We start from the raw sequence: 18867 nt of genomic DNA, 5'->3' as shown, positions 1-18867 counted from the left end.
CCTTAAGGTACTTCAATGGCATCCTCGTTGTTCCCAGCCATCTATTCTTGTCACATTTATCAGTTGGAGTTAAGAGCCTGCCTATTGGATTACTCTTGCTCCTTGTGATGGGTTTATGTGGGCAGAGTATACTGTAGTTGCTAAAGTTGGATTTACGCATTGATGGTGCAAGTGTGTATGATGAATTTCAGGATGGGAATGACCCTAGTGGGTAGCCAGATACTTTGTTTCAACTTACTATGGAACATGGCAGCATTGAGATGGAATAATCTTGTTCTTCTATAAAAAAGGCTCATCATATCTTATCTTGGATGCTCCATATCTTTTACAATTGAAAAATGGATGTTGAAACCCCATCATAAAGTAGGCTTATCATAGCTGTCGTTCATGGAAAATTGGAAGCATGTGTGCTGAGTACAGCATCCATCGTTTAAAGAACTAAATATTCCTTTACAATAAGTTCACACTATGTGTAGTTATTACTTGCATTTTTCTTATCATGATTTTGTTTTGCAGGTTGGGGAGTTTTATGAAGCAGTAGGTTTTGATGCATGTCTTCTTGTAGAGTATGCAGCACTTAATCCCATGTCTGGGTTACGAACTGATACTGTTCCCAGGGCAGGGTGCCCCATTATGGTAAGGCTAGGAGTGGTGAGCGGTGCTTTCTATTTGGTCATATTTAACATGAGCTCATCTGTTTTATTAAGCACTGGATGAAACATCTACTGTTTGTGTTTTGTTAAATTGTTTTCTAGTTTTTGTACATTCTCAATGGATTAGCTATCTCAGATCCATAGAACAGGAAAGGTTTACATTTAATGTTTTTGACTATTTTCCCTATCATAATACAAATAGAGCCTAATGCCTCAGGCTACATGCCAAATGCCTTACATAACCCGGACCAAAGTCTCAATAGGAGAGGATAAGAGTGGTTGGCAAACGGGGGGAGAGAGATGGGGGTGGCCCAAACTGAGTCAAAATGACATGGTGTGGAACTGACAGCTTACTGTGGATCATCCATGACAATAAGAGAATCTGGAGCCTCTCCACTCGATCTGAGTCTACCTTTGATAGATCAGGTCCCAGACTGCCATACGTGCCAGCAAATTTAGCGTATCCCTTTCTGAGTCAGGCCTGCATCACTAGTCTTATCGTGAAAATCGGGCCAGAGAAAAGAACTCTCAAATATGTGTAGGATGCGATGACCTTTACCAGTAATCCATTCAGGGTGAATTTCTGTCTGTGCATGACTGCCCTGGATGTGTTGAAGTTGGCCATCGACTCTTGTGGCACTTGTGGCTCTAGGAGGGCTGGCTGCTTCAAGAGATTTAGTGGAACCCTGGGGAGTGGTTTTTGTTGCAAGTATGGGGTCAATGCCCCAACTGTAAGCTGGTGGTCAAGGCTGCCATGTGGGCAGCAAGATTTGCTTGGAAGTTCTAATGCTTATGGCAAGGACCTGTGAAAATTGTTGATGTGGGACCTAATAACATGGTACAGCTACCTGAACTATCGGGAAAGTGGTTTCCAACTCTGGCAAACTTTGACGAATAAAGCCTTACTATGCTTGATCAAGATAGCAGCATGGAGTGTCATAGTATTCAAATCAATCATTTCCCTGCTTCACATGTGTTACCCGCTTTAGCCAGTGTAAAAAAACCTGCATGTTTTGACCGTGGAATTCTTATGTACTATGCATGCGATAGGAAAAGTGCTAGAAGATTGGAGAATCTGATTAGCTCTATGCTAACCATTGGGTTGGGGCAGCCCATTGGGCCACCTTGGCCAGCACACATGGCTGACAAAGCAGCAGCACTACAGGCTGCTGGACAGGTCTGTTTAGACCTTGGTTTAGGGTGGAGATACTGGCAGATAACCAGCACTTTAGGCGGTTGCTTGGCAGGGCCTTATATAGGCTGGAGCGGACAGATCAGGTCAGCATATCTGAGAAGATTCCACTAGTTGAATCTGCATCTGGTCGGCTCTGGGACTTCCCTTTACTTATACTGTGAGTCTGGACTGAGGAAGAGGTTTATTACACATTCTCTAAATTTATCGTTGTATTCATCCACTGATAAATTTCTATGACGAAGTTTCCTATACTGATCCCAAGCTTGGGATGCTTTGTCAGGAAGCAAGAAATGTTTTCTAAATTCTTTCTTGAACCCCTCTAGTAGTGGATACGACACCATCCTTTTGTTGTTTAATCCACCACCTATCCGTTGCCTCATTAAACATATGAGTGGCCTCGCAGATTTTCTTCGTGTCATTTTTGATTTCACAAATGGCAAAAGCTTCATCCCATTTGTGCAACCAGGCTTGTATGACATCAGAGCTACGGTCAGTCATCGGACCAAACTACTTTTGTGGCCTGCAATTGGCAATATTCAGGCTCGACTGTATGTATATTGGTTTCAGGCTCCATCGGAGCTTTTCCCTTTTCCTCCTTGGATGGCGTTGCAGACATACCATGTCCATCTGTCTAAGTTTGGAATGCCCTAGGTTGGCCTATAATTGTTGAGCTGAAATTTGTTGTAAAGCAATGGGCCGCTGGGCGCGACACCTGCTGTGTCCACTGAACTCCCGATTCTACGGGATCCACCCGTGAGGCATCTTCTTCAACCTCCATCGCTATAGCTTTGCCTTTATCCATACAATCTTAGGTCTGAAAAGTTTAACCCTGCGTGGGTTGGTGTTGGAAATATAGATGTTACCTCCCAGTCTGTGAGCCCCCATATGTAGAGCATTTGGGGGGTGAACCTAGGGTTTGTGAGACTGCCACATGGGCAGCATCATGGCTGCATGTGGGCAAGGATCAGACAAAAAAAAGAGACATACCTGGAACCTTAGAGGAAGGCTACAAAGGCTGCATCAGATGGTGCATTTGCGGAGCGGATGGCAGGGTATGTAGGGCTTGGATCTGGCCTGTCAAGAGGCGAATCTGGAACAGCACTGAGGCGGGGTTATCCCGGGATAGAGGCACCTGAAAATGAGTAGGATATCGGGGCCTGTTGGTGGTGCAATCATGGTGGGAAAAGCAGGATTTAGGTGTTGGCCATTGGATGACGCTGGTGGGGCTGGTTGGAGCCTGCCAAACAGGCCACGACTGTCACGATCTGTGACGTATTCCTTTCTCTATACCTTAGACTTATGGATGGTTTAATGAATGGACACTTGTGGGAGGGTATGCCCTTACGACAGGACACTTCCTATGAGGCACAACCCTTCACAAGAGACATTCTATTGAAGAGACACTCCCATTATAATGTACCCTCTCATCAAGGGTCACACCCTTCACAAGGGGTACACACCTCTTCATGCACATACACTTTGGAGTACACACCTTTTCATGTGTGACTTTTCACTCTCTATATAAGAGAGGCCCAACTGTATGAATGACACACTACAGACATTCAAGCAATACAAATATTCCTTGTTCTCTACTATTTCAGTCTCCTTTTCTGTTCCTTAGCACATTTCTAAATATAGTAAATCTAGGATTTCTTATAGTGGTATTAGAGCAAATTTCGCTCCTGCCTGTAGGAAATGCCCCCCACCTTCTAGCGCCTATCTGATACATCTCTTTCCGCTAGAAGGATATCCACGTACGTTGTGCATGGAAGAGATGGAGAGAATGAGCATAACATTTTTTAGCGCCAACCCCACCTAAAGTCATTAGTGGCCTCTCCATCTCTCTCACATCACGAGTTGATGTGAATGGACACGACAAAAAATCGTATCTTTTGATGTGCTTGGGCTGTCCCAAAACCAAGGGACGCCCTTTTCCACCATCGGACACACCTTTTGATGAAGAGTTTTTGACTCCTCACCCAAGGGACACCCCCTTAGAGTTTTCGTGTGGGGACACCCCTGTTTAAAACAGGGTTATCCCCCTTCATGAAAAGGTACACCTATTCCAAGGGTCACACCCCTTAGAATAGGCACACCCTTTGGGACCAAGCACCACCCTACAAAAGGGTACCTAGAGGGCCTAAAAAGGGCAACCAGCCCTAAACCTAAGGCCCAACCCACCCTTGCGTCCAAGTAACCCAACCTTTCATTTTTGGGAAAAGCAAGGCCTAGCAGTTATTGCAGCCTTCGCAAATCGGTTTTTGGTGTCTCGAAAGTCGTGCCTGCTGTTCTGTACAGTCTATCAGGCCGATTCTGCCCCCCCCTTGCCGTTTTCTGCTTGCCAGCCCACGCCAAGCCCACGTCAAGCTTGCCGATCTCTGTTTGCAGGTTTTTGCTCAGCCTTTGGCGGCCTTTAATAGTCACGCCAATCATGCCCTCAGCCTTCTATCTGTTCGCCAGCCTCTGCTCAACCATGTATGCGTTCCATCGTCCTGAAGAGTGACAGCCTGACGCCAATCTCTGCACAGCCTGCTAGATCTCTTCATCTCGCCATCTCAGCCTGCGAATAGAGGCCTTGTTGTACAGCGAATTCCCTCAGCCAGCCCCTCTTGTACAAGAAAACCTCGCCTCTATCAACAGCTCAAGCCCCAACTGGTTGATCGTGCCATTGTTGGCGACATATTTCTGCCCACAACCGGACTGTTTGGTCGCTGAATCGCCTCCCTCTACAGCAAACCCTAATTTCGAAATTTGAAGCCTGACTATTGTATTCTACCAACTCGACATCAGGACCTCCTTCAACTGACAATTGATGCTGTACTTTTTGCCAGCCCGAAGCCCACCGTTGGTACACGCTTTTCAGCACAGTCTGGCAGATCTAATCTATTCCAGGTGGATTCTTTCCATTCTATTTCTAAGGATTCTCTTTCATATTGTTATTTGCTGCTCATTATCAAATTACAGCGTAAGCCCCCTCCTTAAAGCATGGAAACCCCTGGTAATGCCCCAGTCCCTTCAAGGACACCTTAGGCATCATCTATCACACAATATCGTGTTCAGATTGCACAACCAGCCCATTTTGGAGCTTTTGCATTATGGGTCTTTTGTGTCACGTGCCCTTCCAGTGATTTGGACCATACCCTTCGCGTGCAGCCTCTCCGGAGATCAGCGACTCAAGTCCAAAAAAGACCCCTGAAGTCAACTTACAAGGCGAAGCACTACTTTAACTTCAAATTTCCCAGCTTTAGGACAGCATCTCCGACTTGGTCCAGAAAGTCCAACAACTCCAGGATTCTTGCAGTACCACACATACAGAGGATGACGTGATGCCACCGGATGACTATGTGGACTCGTTCCCACCAGAGGTAGAAAACACTGAACTCCGTGCCCTCTACCGATTACTCCAAGCTTCCAAAACTAAAAGACTTGACATTAAACTTCCGGAAGCCTACACTGGTCAACGAAATCGTCGAACAGTTGACCAATGGCTCGCAAAATTGCGCATGTACTTTGATAGTGTTGACCTCACTGAAGGCAAAAAGTTTGCCTTGGCAGCCTCCCTCCTCAAGGATATAGCTTTCCTATGGTGGCAACGATGCTTAAAGGACGGCAAAAGTGTGTTAACATGGAAACGTTTTGAACACGTGCTCCGTAAGCAGTTCATACCTGCCAATGCGGACTACCAAGCACGTTCAAAACTCCGATAGTTGAAGCAAACAGGCTCCCTGTCTTCCTACATCTCTCAGTTCACCACATTGGTGCTGGAGATCGATGGTTTAACTGATGATGATTGCCTTCATGCTTTCATCTCAGGCCTAAATCCCTCGTTACGCATTGATGTCCTCAAAGCAAACATCACCACCATAGCTGGCGTTATTACGCAGAGCGCATTATCGATTTCCAAAACACAGGGAAGCAGAGTTCTAATAGAACACAGAACTCTACTATGGCCAAAGGTGCTCGCCCTCAAGATAATCCCAAATTTAGAAAAAACTCGGGTAATTAAGGTCAACGACAGTCTCAAGATCCCCCCAAGTCTCAGAAATCATATGTTGGATCCCAATAGAAGCACTCCTCCAAGGATCACGCCTCTTCCTCTTCACAAAGTCACGACCATCATCACCAACATAAAGGTGCAGCCACTGACAAGAAAAACAACTCCAGCACAAAAGGACTTTGTACCATCTGTACGGGTGACCATAGATGGTTCGATTTTCCCAAGCGACCAAAGCAAAATTCCAATATGGAACCTAGCACTTCCCAAATAGAAGATGCTACCCCAGCACAAGACAAGAAAGGCAAAGCTGTTCGAATGGCAAATACCATCCACATGAGCCTTGCCAGCAACCCCGAACCTTCCCTGGCCACTCAAGTACTTTGTGTCCAAGGATCGATTCGTGGAACAACGGTCACTATCCTTATCGACAGTGGCTGCTCTCATAACTTCCTAGCTAGTTCTATGGTCGAAAAACTTCCGTTGACCACCAGTCCTAGTCCCATGGACTATCAGATTGAACTCGCAAATGAAACTACCTTCTTGTGCAACACCAGGATCAAAAACTTGTCTTTTCGCATACAACATTACACGGACAAGTTGAACTTCGACATCATGCCTCTTTCTCAGTACGATGTCATACTCGGACAACAGTGGCTCTACGACTATGATCGATCAATCAGTTTTCGCAGCCATACTATCCAGTTTGTCCACCAGGGAAAACTTATTGAGCTAATTGGTTCTAGGGACTCTCCTTCAACTCCAGTTACCTTTGCTCTACAAGTAAAGAAGTGGGTTTGTAAACGTGAAGTCAAGACTTCACTTCTGTTGGTTACGGTAGTAGAGGAGACACCAACAAAGGATCCTCCTGAGTACCTCAACCAACCTTTTTTCCAGCCCTACCTGGAAATTTTTCCACAGGAATTGCCAAAGCAGTTACCACCTCGACAACCAGTGAATCACCCAATCGAACTTATTCTCGGCAGTAATCCACTGTGGAAACCTCCTTATCGGATTTCTTACACTCAAAATGAAGAAATCCAAAGACAGGTGATCGAACTACTTGACAAAGGTTACATTCGGCCCAGTCGCAGCCCTTTTGGATCTCTTGTACTACTTGTGGAAAAAAAGAATAAGTCAATGCACCTCTGCATCGACTACCGAGCCCTCAACAAGCTTACTCTATCAAAAACAAGTATCCATTGCCTCTCATTGATGACCTCTTTGATCAACTTCTACACGCAACACAATTCTCAAAGATTGATCTTTGTTCAGGTTATCATCAAATTTGCATACGCGCAGGCGTTGAGTACAAGACAGCTTTTGATAGCTAATGAACAACACCAAGGACCAATGGCGCTTGACCATGCAAAAGTCGGTCAAGTGTAGGAGGGACTGACCAAGCAGTTCACCCAAGCAGATTTAGAGTCGGTCAACTAGATCGTAGACAATTAAATCAGGGTAGGGGTCTGAGTACAAAGAGAACCTTTGTTTGCCTATGTAAGACCACACTTGCAACATCCAACAATTGAGCCAATCCTCTAAATAGCCATTGCATGGGGCAGCCAACCCAGGTCAAGGTGACACAAGCTGATGAGCAATTACCACTCAATGGCATTAGAACAACAGAATGAACACTTACAATAGCATAGTCACATTGAGCATCACAAAGATGTACAATGGACCACAGTAGATAAAGACGATGACCAACCCTTTTGAACATTGATGACTACGCAATAGGGACCCCTAGTTAACATTTTGCCAATTAAGTAAAATTTTGTCTGTTTTTTGGGGCTGGGAGGATCAATTAACGTAAGCGATGGCGGTGGCTTCTTCGAGAAGCCACCGAATCTAGAATTTTTTGCGCCTTGGCCTCTGGGTATAAGAGGGGGGGGGGGGGGGGAAGAGTATAATCAGGGGGGTTGTGAAACCCTCCCCAATACAAGGAGGAAGGAGGGGAGGAAGGGGGAGAGAGGAGTGGGAAGGAGGAAGGAAGAGGGGAGGAAGGAGGAGGAGTGGGAAGGAGGAAGGAAGAGGGGAGGAAAGAGGAGGAGGAAGCAGGAGCAGGGGAGGAGGAGGAAGGAGAAGCGAGCGGAGGAGGGTCGTGGGAGGAGATAACAGGCCGGCAGGATGAGAAAGCAGGGCATTAATTGGGGGGCAGGGAGTAGATGCGTATAGGGTGAGGAGAGGAGAGGGAGTGGGACGAGAGAGGTAGGGGTGAGGAAGATGAGAGGGAGCGCATGCAAGAGGAGAGGGAGTGCAAGAAGAGGAGAGGGGGGCTGAGGAGAGGGGCGGCGAGAGGGGGAGGAGAGTCGTAGATTAGGTTAAATTTAATTAGATTAGATTAATTGTAAATACACTAGGTTAATTGGTTAATAAGGGGAGCAAGAGAGAGAGAGGTAATCAATACGAAAAGTAGGAGGAGCAATTAGGATAATAGCAGGAATGTTTGAGCATAGACTGTAATACTATGGAAGCATCCAACACCCCACCTCACAACTATAGACTGTAATTAGGCAATAGACTGTCATACTATGGAAGCATCCAACACCCCACCTCACATTGCATCCAGGTGCCTCTTGCTTGTAGAAAACAGAGTGTACTTTAACCAAAATACAAACATGTTACTACAACAGTAGCAATCACTGTGCATGTATGTAGCAGTCAGACGTGGGCTATGCGTAGTGAGACAACGTTCACTAGGACTCCAAACAAAGGTCTCTAGACAGAAAAATATATTATTGAGCCTTATTCTTCCTATTTTAAATCTGCCATATAGTAGCATCCTTCTTATAACACATAATATATAAGTCTTTCCTTTTATACAGTGTAATCTAATATGGCCTACGATGGTATGGCTATCATAGACATTTTACCTCAAAACGTTCCATTGATACAGCTTAAGGTAGGGAAATGCATAATTCATGATTTGACAACAGGAGCTTTTGAATTGTAAAAGTAATAAAGTCTTCCTCAGATAATAAAAAACATTAGTAGTATCATAATAAAAAACATTAATTGTAAAGCTTTTCTGTTCTATGGATCGGAGAAAGCTAATCCATATATATTTATAAAAAATATTGTGTGTTGCGCTTTTAATCTTGTAACAAAGCAATAATTTCATTGCGTTTTGCTTGGCATAATGGTAGATTGTTTATTGTAAGATTTTGTTGGGAGATTTAACATGTCTTTACGATTTTAGATGAATAAAAATTCCTCTGCTTATAATCCTTGATTCTTATATGATGGTAAACAGAATCTGCGGCAGACATTGGATGCACTCACTTCATCTGGCTTTTCAGTGGTAAGTGTAGTTGAATTTGGTGTAATATTGTAGGTTCCTCCAGTGAACATGAAAGGATTGTTCACTAGCATGTTGTAGACTGTATTTTTTTCAGAATATTTTTCCAAAATGGGGACAATTAAGTATTCTATTGCCTTTTCTCACATTTGATCATGACAATATATTTGCTAGGTGTTTAAAACGTTTTCCTGGAGGTGTGTAGGCCTTAGAATACAGGATAGTCCTTGCTAGACGTGAACCATCTTTCTTAGGTGCACGCAGCTCAGATTGTGCTCAATGCATTCATCACAATCATTTCTGATTCATATACATCTGATTCAACTGTGAAGAGTGTTGGGAACACACATGTTTGAATTAAACTTCAAAAGAAACTTATTTTGCAGTGTGTGTATGAGGAAGTCAAAGCTCCCAGCCAAGCACGGCAGCGCAAAGATCGTTTTGTCTCAGGGTATCTTTGATATATAGATGAAGGACTGGAAGCTCTGTACTTCATTTCAGATATACAGACCATACAAATTCTTTCTCTTATTCTCATAGAACTCATTTTAGGACATTTCATTCGAACATATCGAGGATATATATATTTGAATTCCTTCTCTGGTTTTCAGTCATGCACATCCTGGCAGTCCATATGTGTATGGCTTAGCAGAAGCAGACATTGATTTGGAGATTCCAGAAGAAGTTTTTGTGGTTGGTATGCTGGCTTCTTTACTTAAGCTCCCTTCTCTGTTCTTTTCTAGATTTATATTTGTTGTGTATCCTTAAATTTACGCTCAGTACTGTTTGTCTGTGACTTTTCTACCTTTAACATTCTCTGCAACAGCATAGTCATGGATGAGTGGGTGTGTTTGTGCTAACTAATCAAATGCACTGCTAGTGCAGGTATATCAAAATCTGCACGTGGATACTGCATTGTCTCTGTTTTGGAGATGATGAAGACATACTCAGTGGAAGATGGGCTCACAGAGGAGGCAGTTGTTGCAAAACTGAGGGCCAAAACTTTCTGTTTCCTATTCCTACATCGTTCTTTGCAACATGATCCTTCAGGTACTTTAAGCAGAGAGATATGAGGATTTGTATTTATTAAGGCATCTTTCACGAAATAGAGATATTTGCATCTTGGCATAGTCATTGAGCGACAGGACATGGTGCTTCTTCCCTGTGTGCACACAGCTGCATCAACTGCTAAAGCTGCTTATTCAAGGACATGGTCGATAAGCTCTAGCAGTTCTTCTTCCCTATATGCTTGCAGCTGTGTCTACTGCTATTTCTACCTATCCCAGCACATGGTCATGAAGCTCTGGCTGATTGTTGGCTAGCCAACCAGTTTGCTCAATCTTCTACATATTTGTTCTCTTCCTGGTTCACATCCACTTGGCATAAGCAGTCTCTCTTAATTCTGCTATTGAGAATCAAAAGACGTCAATAGGGCAGCTCCTCGTAAAGACCTCATGAAGAAGGATGTCATAGTAGCTAGTCTCTGCTATGGGTGATGGAGTTTATGGTTTTCAACCTTATGAGTGACTACCATGAGGTTGAAGCTGCAGTATGTTGTGTTTTTAGATGATGAGTTTGGGCATGTTCCTGGATTCATCTAGATATGTGCTTCTACCGTATTAGTGGACATGCAAATTTCACCTTGTGAAGGTTTTGTCCATGTTGTGGCCTGCTGGTACTGTGATAATTCTTTCCATCTTAAGTCGTGCGTTGCCCTATTAGCTAGATTTAGATGTTCATTTGGGAGAGACTAAAATGAAATTGTTTAGTCTTCACAAGCAGTGTATCGTGAAGGAAGAGATTTCGGACTACTTTTTGATTAGCCTTCTCCTTTAGTGCTAGCCTTCGTCATGGTTGAGTCTACCCTTCACCTCCGGAGTGCCGACAGAAACTCAGTACGAAGACTTTGGATAAATTGCTTCATCAACTTGACCTCACCACTTCAGCCAAGGAGAACCTCGACATGCTCAAGAATATTTATGCTACATCTACTAGACCTGAGCAGGCAGGAAGCTTCAAATGCTATGTTGCATGATGTCTTCCACTCTGAGGTGGTAGATGATGCTTAGCTCTATGTGTTTTTGTATTGAGTCAAGTAAAGGTTCTCAGCCTTGAGTTGTTCCTTTAAACTGAAGTCTGAATGTATTTGGAAGTCAATAAGAGGTACTGTGCCCTAGGTTGTCCCCCACAAATGAATGCATTGTTTTTTACTTTGGTTTGATGGTATTGACCACCCAGTTCAGAGTAAGGGTGAGTGATGAGTGATGGTTTGCCCTTGCCGGTCGCAAGCTGACTGAAAAGTCACTATCACACGGGAGGTGTTGGATAGTTGGACTTGCTCTTTGCAGTATTGCGGTGGAGGGGGGATCGGTCTACTCTTTGCGTGTTGGGTCTCACATCTTTGCTTTGAAGGGGCGTGTTGGAGATATCATAGCCAAAGAGTGTGTGTGAGATGTGACGTGTGATGTGTAGTACGAGGAGATCTAGTACTAGTCATTGTGTGAGTCATGTGTGGGTGCCACATGTCACACTGGGACTTATCCCATATGCCTTTGGTGCAAGTGTGTGAGTGTGTAGCCTATAAGGCTTGTACTTCACTTGTCTCATTTAGTAGTGATGATGAATGAATGAAAGCCTTCATGGATTCTATATTTGTCTACCATTTCTTCACTCCCTAGCCTATCTCTCACTCTCACTCACACCATGCTTCTAGCAACCCGGTATAGCTGCTTATGCTTGGGCACTAATGACGACATAAGTATTGCTTTGCTTGCTAAGTATGTCTTCCTTTTGTTTTTCAAAAAGTTTTTGTTACCTCTTTTTCCTTCTCTTTCGTTTTCTCTTTTATTTTTTGTGTAGATTTTTGAACTTTAGAACAACAAAAAGTCTACTTTTGTATGATTGGATATAATCTAGTCTTACAAAGGTATATACATCATGGGATCCCCTACCTTTGCGTTATGTATCACTGACTTTTCCGTTGCACCACTAGCCCCTAGGGCTGACCATACCTTTCTCTTCTTCTGTATCTCCCTTCCACACCTCACTGTACTCTTTCCCCCCCCCCCCCCCCCCCCCCCCCCACCCATCACACACAACACTTACCAGGACATATAGTTCGACTATAGTCTTTCACCTCGTTACTCAGCACGCCTTTTTACACTCCTCACGAGTTACATATATTGACTTTATACCCCTACTAGAAGATTGAGCTGCCATAATCACCCGGTCACTTCATGAGGCTGCACTTCACGATTTCCCTCACACTACTCGCTCTACTCGCGCACCACCACAGGGGACTGTCCCTTGCAACCGTTGGTACGATGATGAGTGTAAGGCTTTGCGCCACCAACTTAGATTCGAAACCAAACATAATCTTCTGACCGAACTTGACACGATATGCGAGTACTGCCGACTGTTTCGTAGGAAGAAACAAGAGTTTATCTGCCAAAACAAGGAGGAATTATTGAACACTTTGTTTAGTAACAACTCCAAAGACTTTTGGCGGAGATTTCTAGAAAAATGGTCCCGTTCACCTATCACCGATACTAAAGTTTGGTATGACTATGCACGCACGTTATATGACATCCCAGATCAGCCTACTCCTGACCTTTCACACATACCTCGTCCTACTTCTTGTACACTCTTCACTAAGGGGGGTGTTAAGGATGTTGTGATGAAGCTTCATAATGGCCGAGCAAAAGATCATGAGGGCTATGCATTGAATTCATTGCATATGGGATTAACATCCTCGCCCTGATCTTAGCAAAGCTCTTTAATGAAGCTGTTTGCTTGGGCTTTCCACGCACTTGGACCCTTAATACTATCGCACTCATCTACAAGGCAGGGGATCCATGAACCCGGGGAACTATAGAACCATTATGATTGGGCATGTTATGTCCAAGATTTATGCATCAGCGCTCGATTTTGATGTCAGTCGATTGGCCTCTATATTGATGATCCTGAGGTAGTCATGCAGACACTAGAGGGGTTGGATGCTCTCTCGTTGGCACTCTGGTTTAGATATTGCTTTGCGCAGATGATATGATGCTCCTATCGTCCTCAACAGAGGGGCTCCAGAGACACTTGAATGCACTACAGTTTTTTCTGTGAGTCACATGATCTGAAAGTCAACCTTGGTAAAAACAAGGTCATGATCTTCAATACATCTCGGGTCACACAAGGGGAGGGAGTGGGAAGGGTGCTGGAGAAAGCTTAAGCATGAGAAAGGATCCAAGATTGCCTTATAGTAATACTTTTCTCAACTTCTCCTAGAGTATGCAAGGTTCAAACAACTGTATAGGTGAAGCTTTTATTAAAAACTATGGTTTACACTTTTATAGTCGTCATTGAAATAAGATTGCAAAAGGTCTAAACTATGTTCCTCGATGGCTGTTGCAGGGTTGGTCCGGTGGGCTGAACATGGAGAGGGGGGACTATTGTGGGCAGAGTGCAAGGGCAAGTCTTGGGAATGGTTTGATCATGATCCTGTGCTACAAGTGTTGTTTGAGGTATATGGGTTTCTAGCTTTCAGCCATGAGATTCCAAATACAAGCTAATTTCTCAACCAAGATTTATATTTTGAGGCTTGAATGATGAAGTTTTTTTAAATCACTCTTCGAAAACTTTGAAACATCTTACAACTTAATGAACCCCATGAACAAATTACACTCCAAGTCTATTTTGAGGCAACTAAATAGCTAGCATAAATATTCGCTGAAGAGTTGACTTTCCCCAAGAGAGTGGGTCAATGAAGCTTTTTGCAGTTGGAGTCTTCCTAAAAGATCCCATGAGGGATAGCTTCATGAAATGCAAAAGATTCTTATAAATTTGCATATGAGTCTTGCCAGGCATTTCGAGGTTTGCTACTTTCAAATCAATGAATGTAGTTGTTGTTCTCTTTTTTCAAGGACATCGTTTCTCTTCGTAGAAATCAGGAGGTTCTTGTCATTCCTTATCCAGACAAATGTTACCAAGGACGTGAAGCTTTTGTGATGCTGAATGGATGCATAATTGCAAGTAACATGGACTTTTACCACAACAGAGGTGACATTGGAGGGGGCATGAGGGTTGCTTATAGGGGGTGGCAGTAGGCCAGAGGTTTTAGGACAGAATAGAGAGTTCAAGGGAGCGGGGGGCTGACTTTGGATGAGAACATCTGGAGGCTGACTGTGTTGGGTTAGCGGAAAAACTCTAGTATCAGGGGTGTTTGAAGCATTTAAGTTGTTCTTGGACATCTCTAAGAGCAAGAGGCCTCTTCTAAAGATTAAAAAAAAGTTCACCTAGCCTGAACTTGAATGTTGGCAGTATAGTGGTGAAGCTTTGTGTAAGCACCTTCAGCCTGTTGCTATGAAGCTGTGCACAAAAAATGCAAGCCTCCAACATCAACACATATATAATTCTATCACTTCAATATATGCAAACATTATTACATTGCGTCAAGGGGCACAAACATAACATGACATACAGAGAACTGGAGATGGCTTGTTCCCTCCCCTTTTACGGGTCAGGTACTTGCTGGGTAAAAACTGGAATGGTACTAGCTGAGAATATGGATTCTCTCCAAGAGATGGTGGGTCCCAAACTAGCTGGTAGCTTCCTCTTTGAAGTAGGGCTGTATGCTGGCAGACAGTGCTTGTCCCAAACAGATTGTTGGTGCACCACTGAAGCCAGGAGGCGTCTTGATGTTGGGAGAGGAAAAGAAATCAATGATCCTAGGTGGTCGACGAGTGATTGCCAATGATCTGAGAGAGGAATTGTGTGAATGAAGTCTTTCTGATACCTCAGAACTGTTTTGTCAAAAGAGGAGGCCACCCTCCCAACTTGGGGGAGTCATCACTACCAGATTCATCTTTATCCTCTTTCCATTCCTTGCCATCATCTGTCTCGAGAGGCCAATTTAGGTCGGTAACAAAGGATCAATATTAATCATTCTGTTTAGACTGAAAATAAGTAACACTGAAATACAAACATCAAACACAAATGTGAGTCATAAATGATAATAAGAAGATAACATGGTGAGTTCGGCTCAATCCCCATTTAGGCTTTGCAAAATAAGTCCTCCAAAATTCCGGTTGTGCTCAACGCGGTTCTTAGCATTGGTTTGTTGTATTGTACAGAAGAACAAGGGTGATTCTTTTTTGGCTTAGTCTGTTTTTCCTCTATGCCTTTTGCACAGAGGGTGAGCTTATTTAAACAAGGACATTTGTAATAGATGTTCTTCTACAGCTACATAGAATGCACCTCTAGATTAAATACAGAATTTAGAACAAGTATGGAATGCGAGGAAGATGGCTGCTTTCCTACTGGCACGTCTATAGATTTCTTTGACAAGGAGATATTTGGGCATTATAAAGGTGTTTTGTGCAAAAATCAATGTGGAGAGCATAATTAACGAGAGATGGAGTCGAGGAATGAAATTTGAAGCTATTTGAAAGGAAATGATGAGGGACTAGGTTTGTGAAAGATTTTCAGTTTGTAAAACAAACTTTCAAACACGTACATCATGTAACGTATTCTTGCATGAAACACATTCTTACTCTCTAATTACAGAGAGGAAAAAACCTGCAAACTGGCCAACAATAGCATAATTCACACTCCAATGTTTTTGCGGATGGCTATGAGCATATTTGCCGCTTTCTTTCCCGTGTTTTGAACGTTCTCTTGAGATTTGTCTGTGATCTGGTTGCAGGTGAAGAGGCTTTATGATTTGGATAACCAAGAGGAGTTTCGGGAAGTAGTTTATCCATCAAGAGGGCGGCCCAGACCCTTGTACGTGGGAACTGCTGCTCAGATTGGTATGCCATGAGACATGACACTAGTTGATGTAAGGCATTACTAGTTCATTGAAGAAAGGTTGAAGCTCATCACAAATTATGGGTCTTGAGTATCAGCTTTTGCAAATTTGACAGGCATCTTACCGACTGTGGGTGTTCCAAGTTTGCCAAAAGTGCTACTTCCAGCAGATTGTGCTGGTCTCTGTCGTATGTAAGTTGCCCCCTCTAAACCCTTGAGTTGCTTGCAATTTGAAATTGTTAGTCTTTCAATGCTTAAGTACCTTCTGTCTAGTATTACGGAAATCCATAGCTAAAATCTGAAAATCCATATGAGCATTGTTTCCAGGCAATATATTCTATCTCAACTCCAATGCTGCCTTAAACATATTTTGGACCGATATATATTTATGATTTCATCTTAGGCTTGAATGCAAAACAGAAAAGAAGAGGGAAAGCAGGAAATTATAAAGTTTAAATCATGCCCGTCTATTTCTGCTCAGTGTTCTTACATCTTATAGTCTCTCCCTTGAAGATCAGGGCTTTTTTCTGATCCTTTCTGTCCTTTTGAGGCCTTTTCTTACCTCTTCTGTTTTGTCTCTGCCCTACTTCTTTCTCTTTTCCTTACCTGCTTTTTTCTCTTCATGGGCATGTAGTTTGTCCATTTCTAGATCTCAAGTCGGGAGGGTTCTTATGGTAATGTACTGCATCTTCAGCCACTAAAATGGGTCTTTTCTATGAAAGAGGGAGAAGGCATTTTTAGGGATGATCACCACCAAATTCTATTTCCTCTTGGGGTTCCTTGTCACTGGCCCTTATTTAGTTCAAACACATGTGATCCTCATCTTGCATATTAGGCATCTCTTGAAGGGGTGCTTGCAAGCACGTGCTTGCACAGTGCACATACGCACGCGCGCACCAACATGCATGCACGTGCATTCTCACTCACTTTTTTTTAGTGAAAACTTTTGATTGATTATATTACAAAAGTAGCGACCTCAAAAACGAGGCAGCCATAAGTACATTAACTGAAAATCTCAGTGTATGCTAGATATACATCGTGATCTATGCAATGCGTTTGCAAGCAATCAAAGAAGTATTGCTGCAGAGAACACTTAAAAAAGCCAAACAGGGAAAATTTGGGATCATCAAAGACTTTACAGTTCCTCTCTGTCCGTAAAGTCCAGAGTGCCCAATAGCAAACCCAAACAAAGAAAAGATGAAACTCCGGTCTGGGTGGATGAAAACCAAAGAGCCAGAAAGACTTTCCAAAAGGAATAGCTGGGAATCTTGCTCGCAGGCACAGGCACACACACACACTTTTTTTTGTGTGGAATCTTTGAGTCATATTATTACAAAGAAGCTATCCCAGAAAGGGAGAGCTATAATACATCAAGAGAAAATCTCACTGTAGGACAAATATACATCATGATCAAAGACACGAGATTGCAAGCAATCAAAAAGCGATTGCTGCAAAGAGTGTATGAAGAAAGAGAAAGTGAAAAAAACAGGATCACCAAAGACCCTGTGATTACGATCCTTCCAGAGAGTCCATAGTGCCCAGTACCGAACCCAAACAAAAAAAATATCAAACTCCTGTCTGGGTGGATGTACACCAAAAAGCCAGAAGAACTTGCCAAAAGCAATTTGAGGAAACCGAGCTCTCAAAATCTGCCCAAGGAAGTCCAAGAAAGCACGAGAGGCAGGACAAAGCCAAAAGAGATGAGGCACAGTCTCTCTCGGAGCCAGACATCTGCGACAAATAGAGGAAGCAATATGTCGTCGTGCCAAGAACTGTCCATGAGGAAGAACACCCAACAAAGCTCTCCACAAGAAAACCTGCTGATGGAGAGGAATCTTAGAATGCCAAATCTGTCTCAAACATTTCCGCCACCATTTCATAGGACGATGAAGATGCCAAAGATGATTTGTGTTTGCGAGATAAATGGCAGAGGAAGTAGAACTTTATAAAGAGAAGAGACAGTAATATGTGCAAATTGCAGAGGACGGTATGACAAACCCACAGAAGAAAGTGTCCAGTCTTAAAGACGATCCTGTCTGGCGCGCGCACACACACACACATTTTTTTTTGGGGGTAAAATCTTATATTTCTGTGTGGGAAACCTCAGAAGAGGTGAAAACCCACCATGATGTACAAAAGTAAAAGATTACAAGTAGGCTCCTGGAAAAATCCTGGAGGTTAACTGAAAACTAGACAAGTGAAAATAATCACGAATCACCAGGGGAGGCATCCAATAGGATATCCGCCAAGGTGAGATTATTTGCTTGCAAAAACTGTTGTAAAGGAACCACATCACCATCAATAAAATGAAGGTGTTTTTTACCCTTGTGATTCTTCTTTAGATAAGCAGGCACTCAAAATTATTGAATTATAGGGTCGAAAACCTGCTGCAACCGGGGATGAAAAGTGTCCAGAGAAAAGGTAGAGGTAGGTGCCAGATCCGACATTGGAGCATCAGTATCTAGTCTAGGAGAGGTATCCATATTAACAACCGCCGTCTGGGTAACTTGCTCTCGCAAATCCACAGTTGGTTCCATAAGGCCATCTTGCACTAGATCCGAAGAAGAGAGATCCACCAGTAGCTCAGAAGATTCTGATTCAAGAGCCGAAAAAGTTGTCTGAGTCTCCACACCAAGCAAAGAAGACTACTAAACTGAAGAGGGATCCATGGAAACTAGAGCAAGAGACACAGAGGATTTCTCCGCCTGTTGCTGCTGCTGAAGAGACAAAACTGCAAAAGGATTGCTCGAAAGAAGAGGAGCTACAGCTACCAAAGAAGTACAACCCTTTGAACTCACTCGATGCCATTCTTTCTTGGGATGAGTAGGAGCAGCTGAAGAGGGAGAAGGAGTAGAAGACAACTGAACTGGCAGTGGAGTAGGTAAAAGAGCAGAGGAAGAAACAGGGATAAAGGAAGCTGACCACGAAG

General features: G+C 43.3%; 1 protein-coding gene across 1 annotated transcript in view; it reads left to right on the top strand.

Annotated features, from left to right (window-relative positions):
* Positions 1-18867, top strand: part of MSH1 (MUTL protein homolog 1) — a 198707-nt gene that overhangs the window by 38751 nt on the left and 141089 nt on the right. The window contains exons 6-13 of the mRNA XM_087378347.1: positions 517-636; positions 9099-9146; positions 9530-9594; positions 9755-9840; positions 10029-10193; positions 13545-13654; positions 15835-15940; positions 16055-16130. Coding sequence (XP_087234473.1) covers positions 517-636; positions 9099-9146; positions 9530-9594; positions 9755-9840; positions 10029-10193; positions 13545-13654; positions 15835-15940; positions 16055-16130 — 776 coding nt within the window. The remainder of the gene's footprint in view (positions 1-516; positions 637-9098; positions 9147-9529; positions 9595-9754; positions 9841-10028; positions 10194-13544; positions 13655-15834; positions 15941-16054; positions 16131-18867) is intronic.

This window comes from Dipteris shenzhenensis, chromosome 8 (genome assembly GCF_047967505.1).
Source record: "Dipteris shenzhenensis isolate YYH24624 ecotype China chromosome 8, Dip_SZ_1.0, whole genome shotgun sequence".
Taxonomy (NCBI): Eukaryota; Viridiplantae; Streptophyta; class Polypodiopsida; order Gleicheniales; family Dipteridaceae; genus Dipteris; species Dipteris shenzhenensis.
This window is presented reverse-complemented; position numbering and strand designations above follow the sequence as displayed.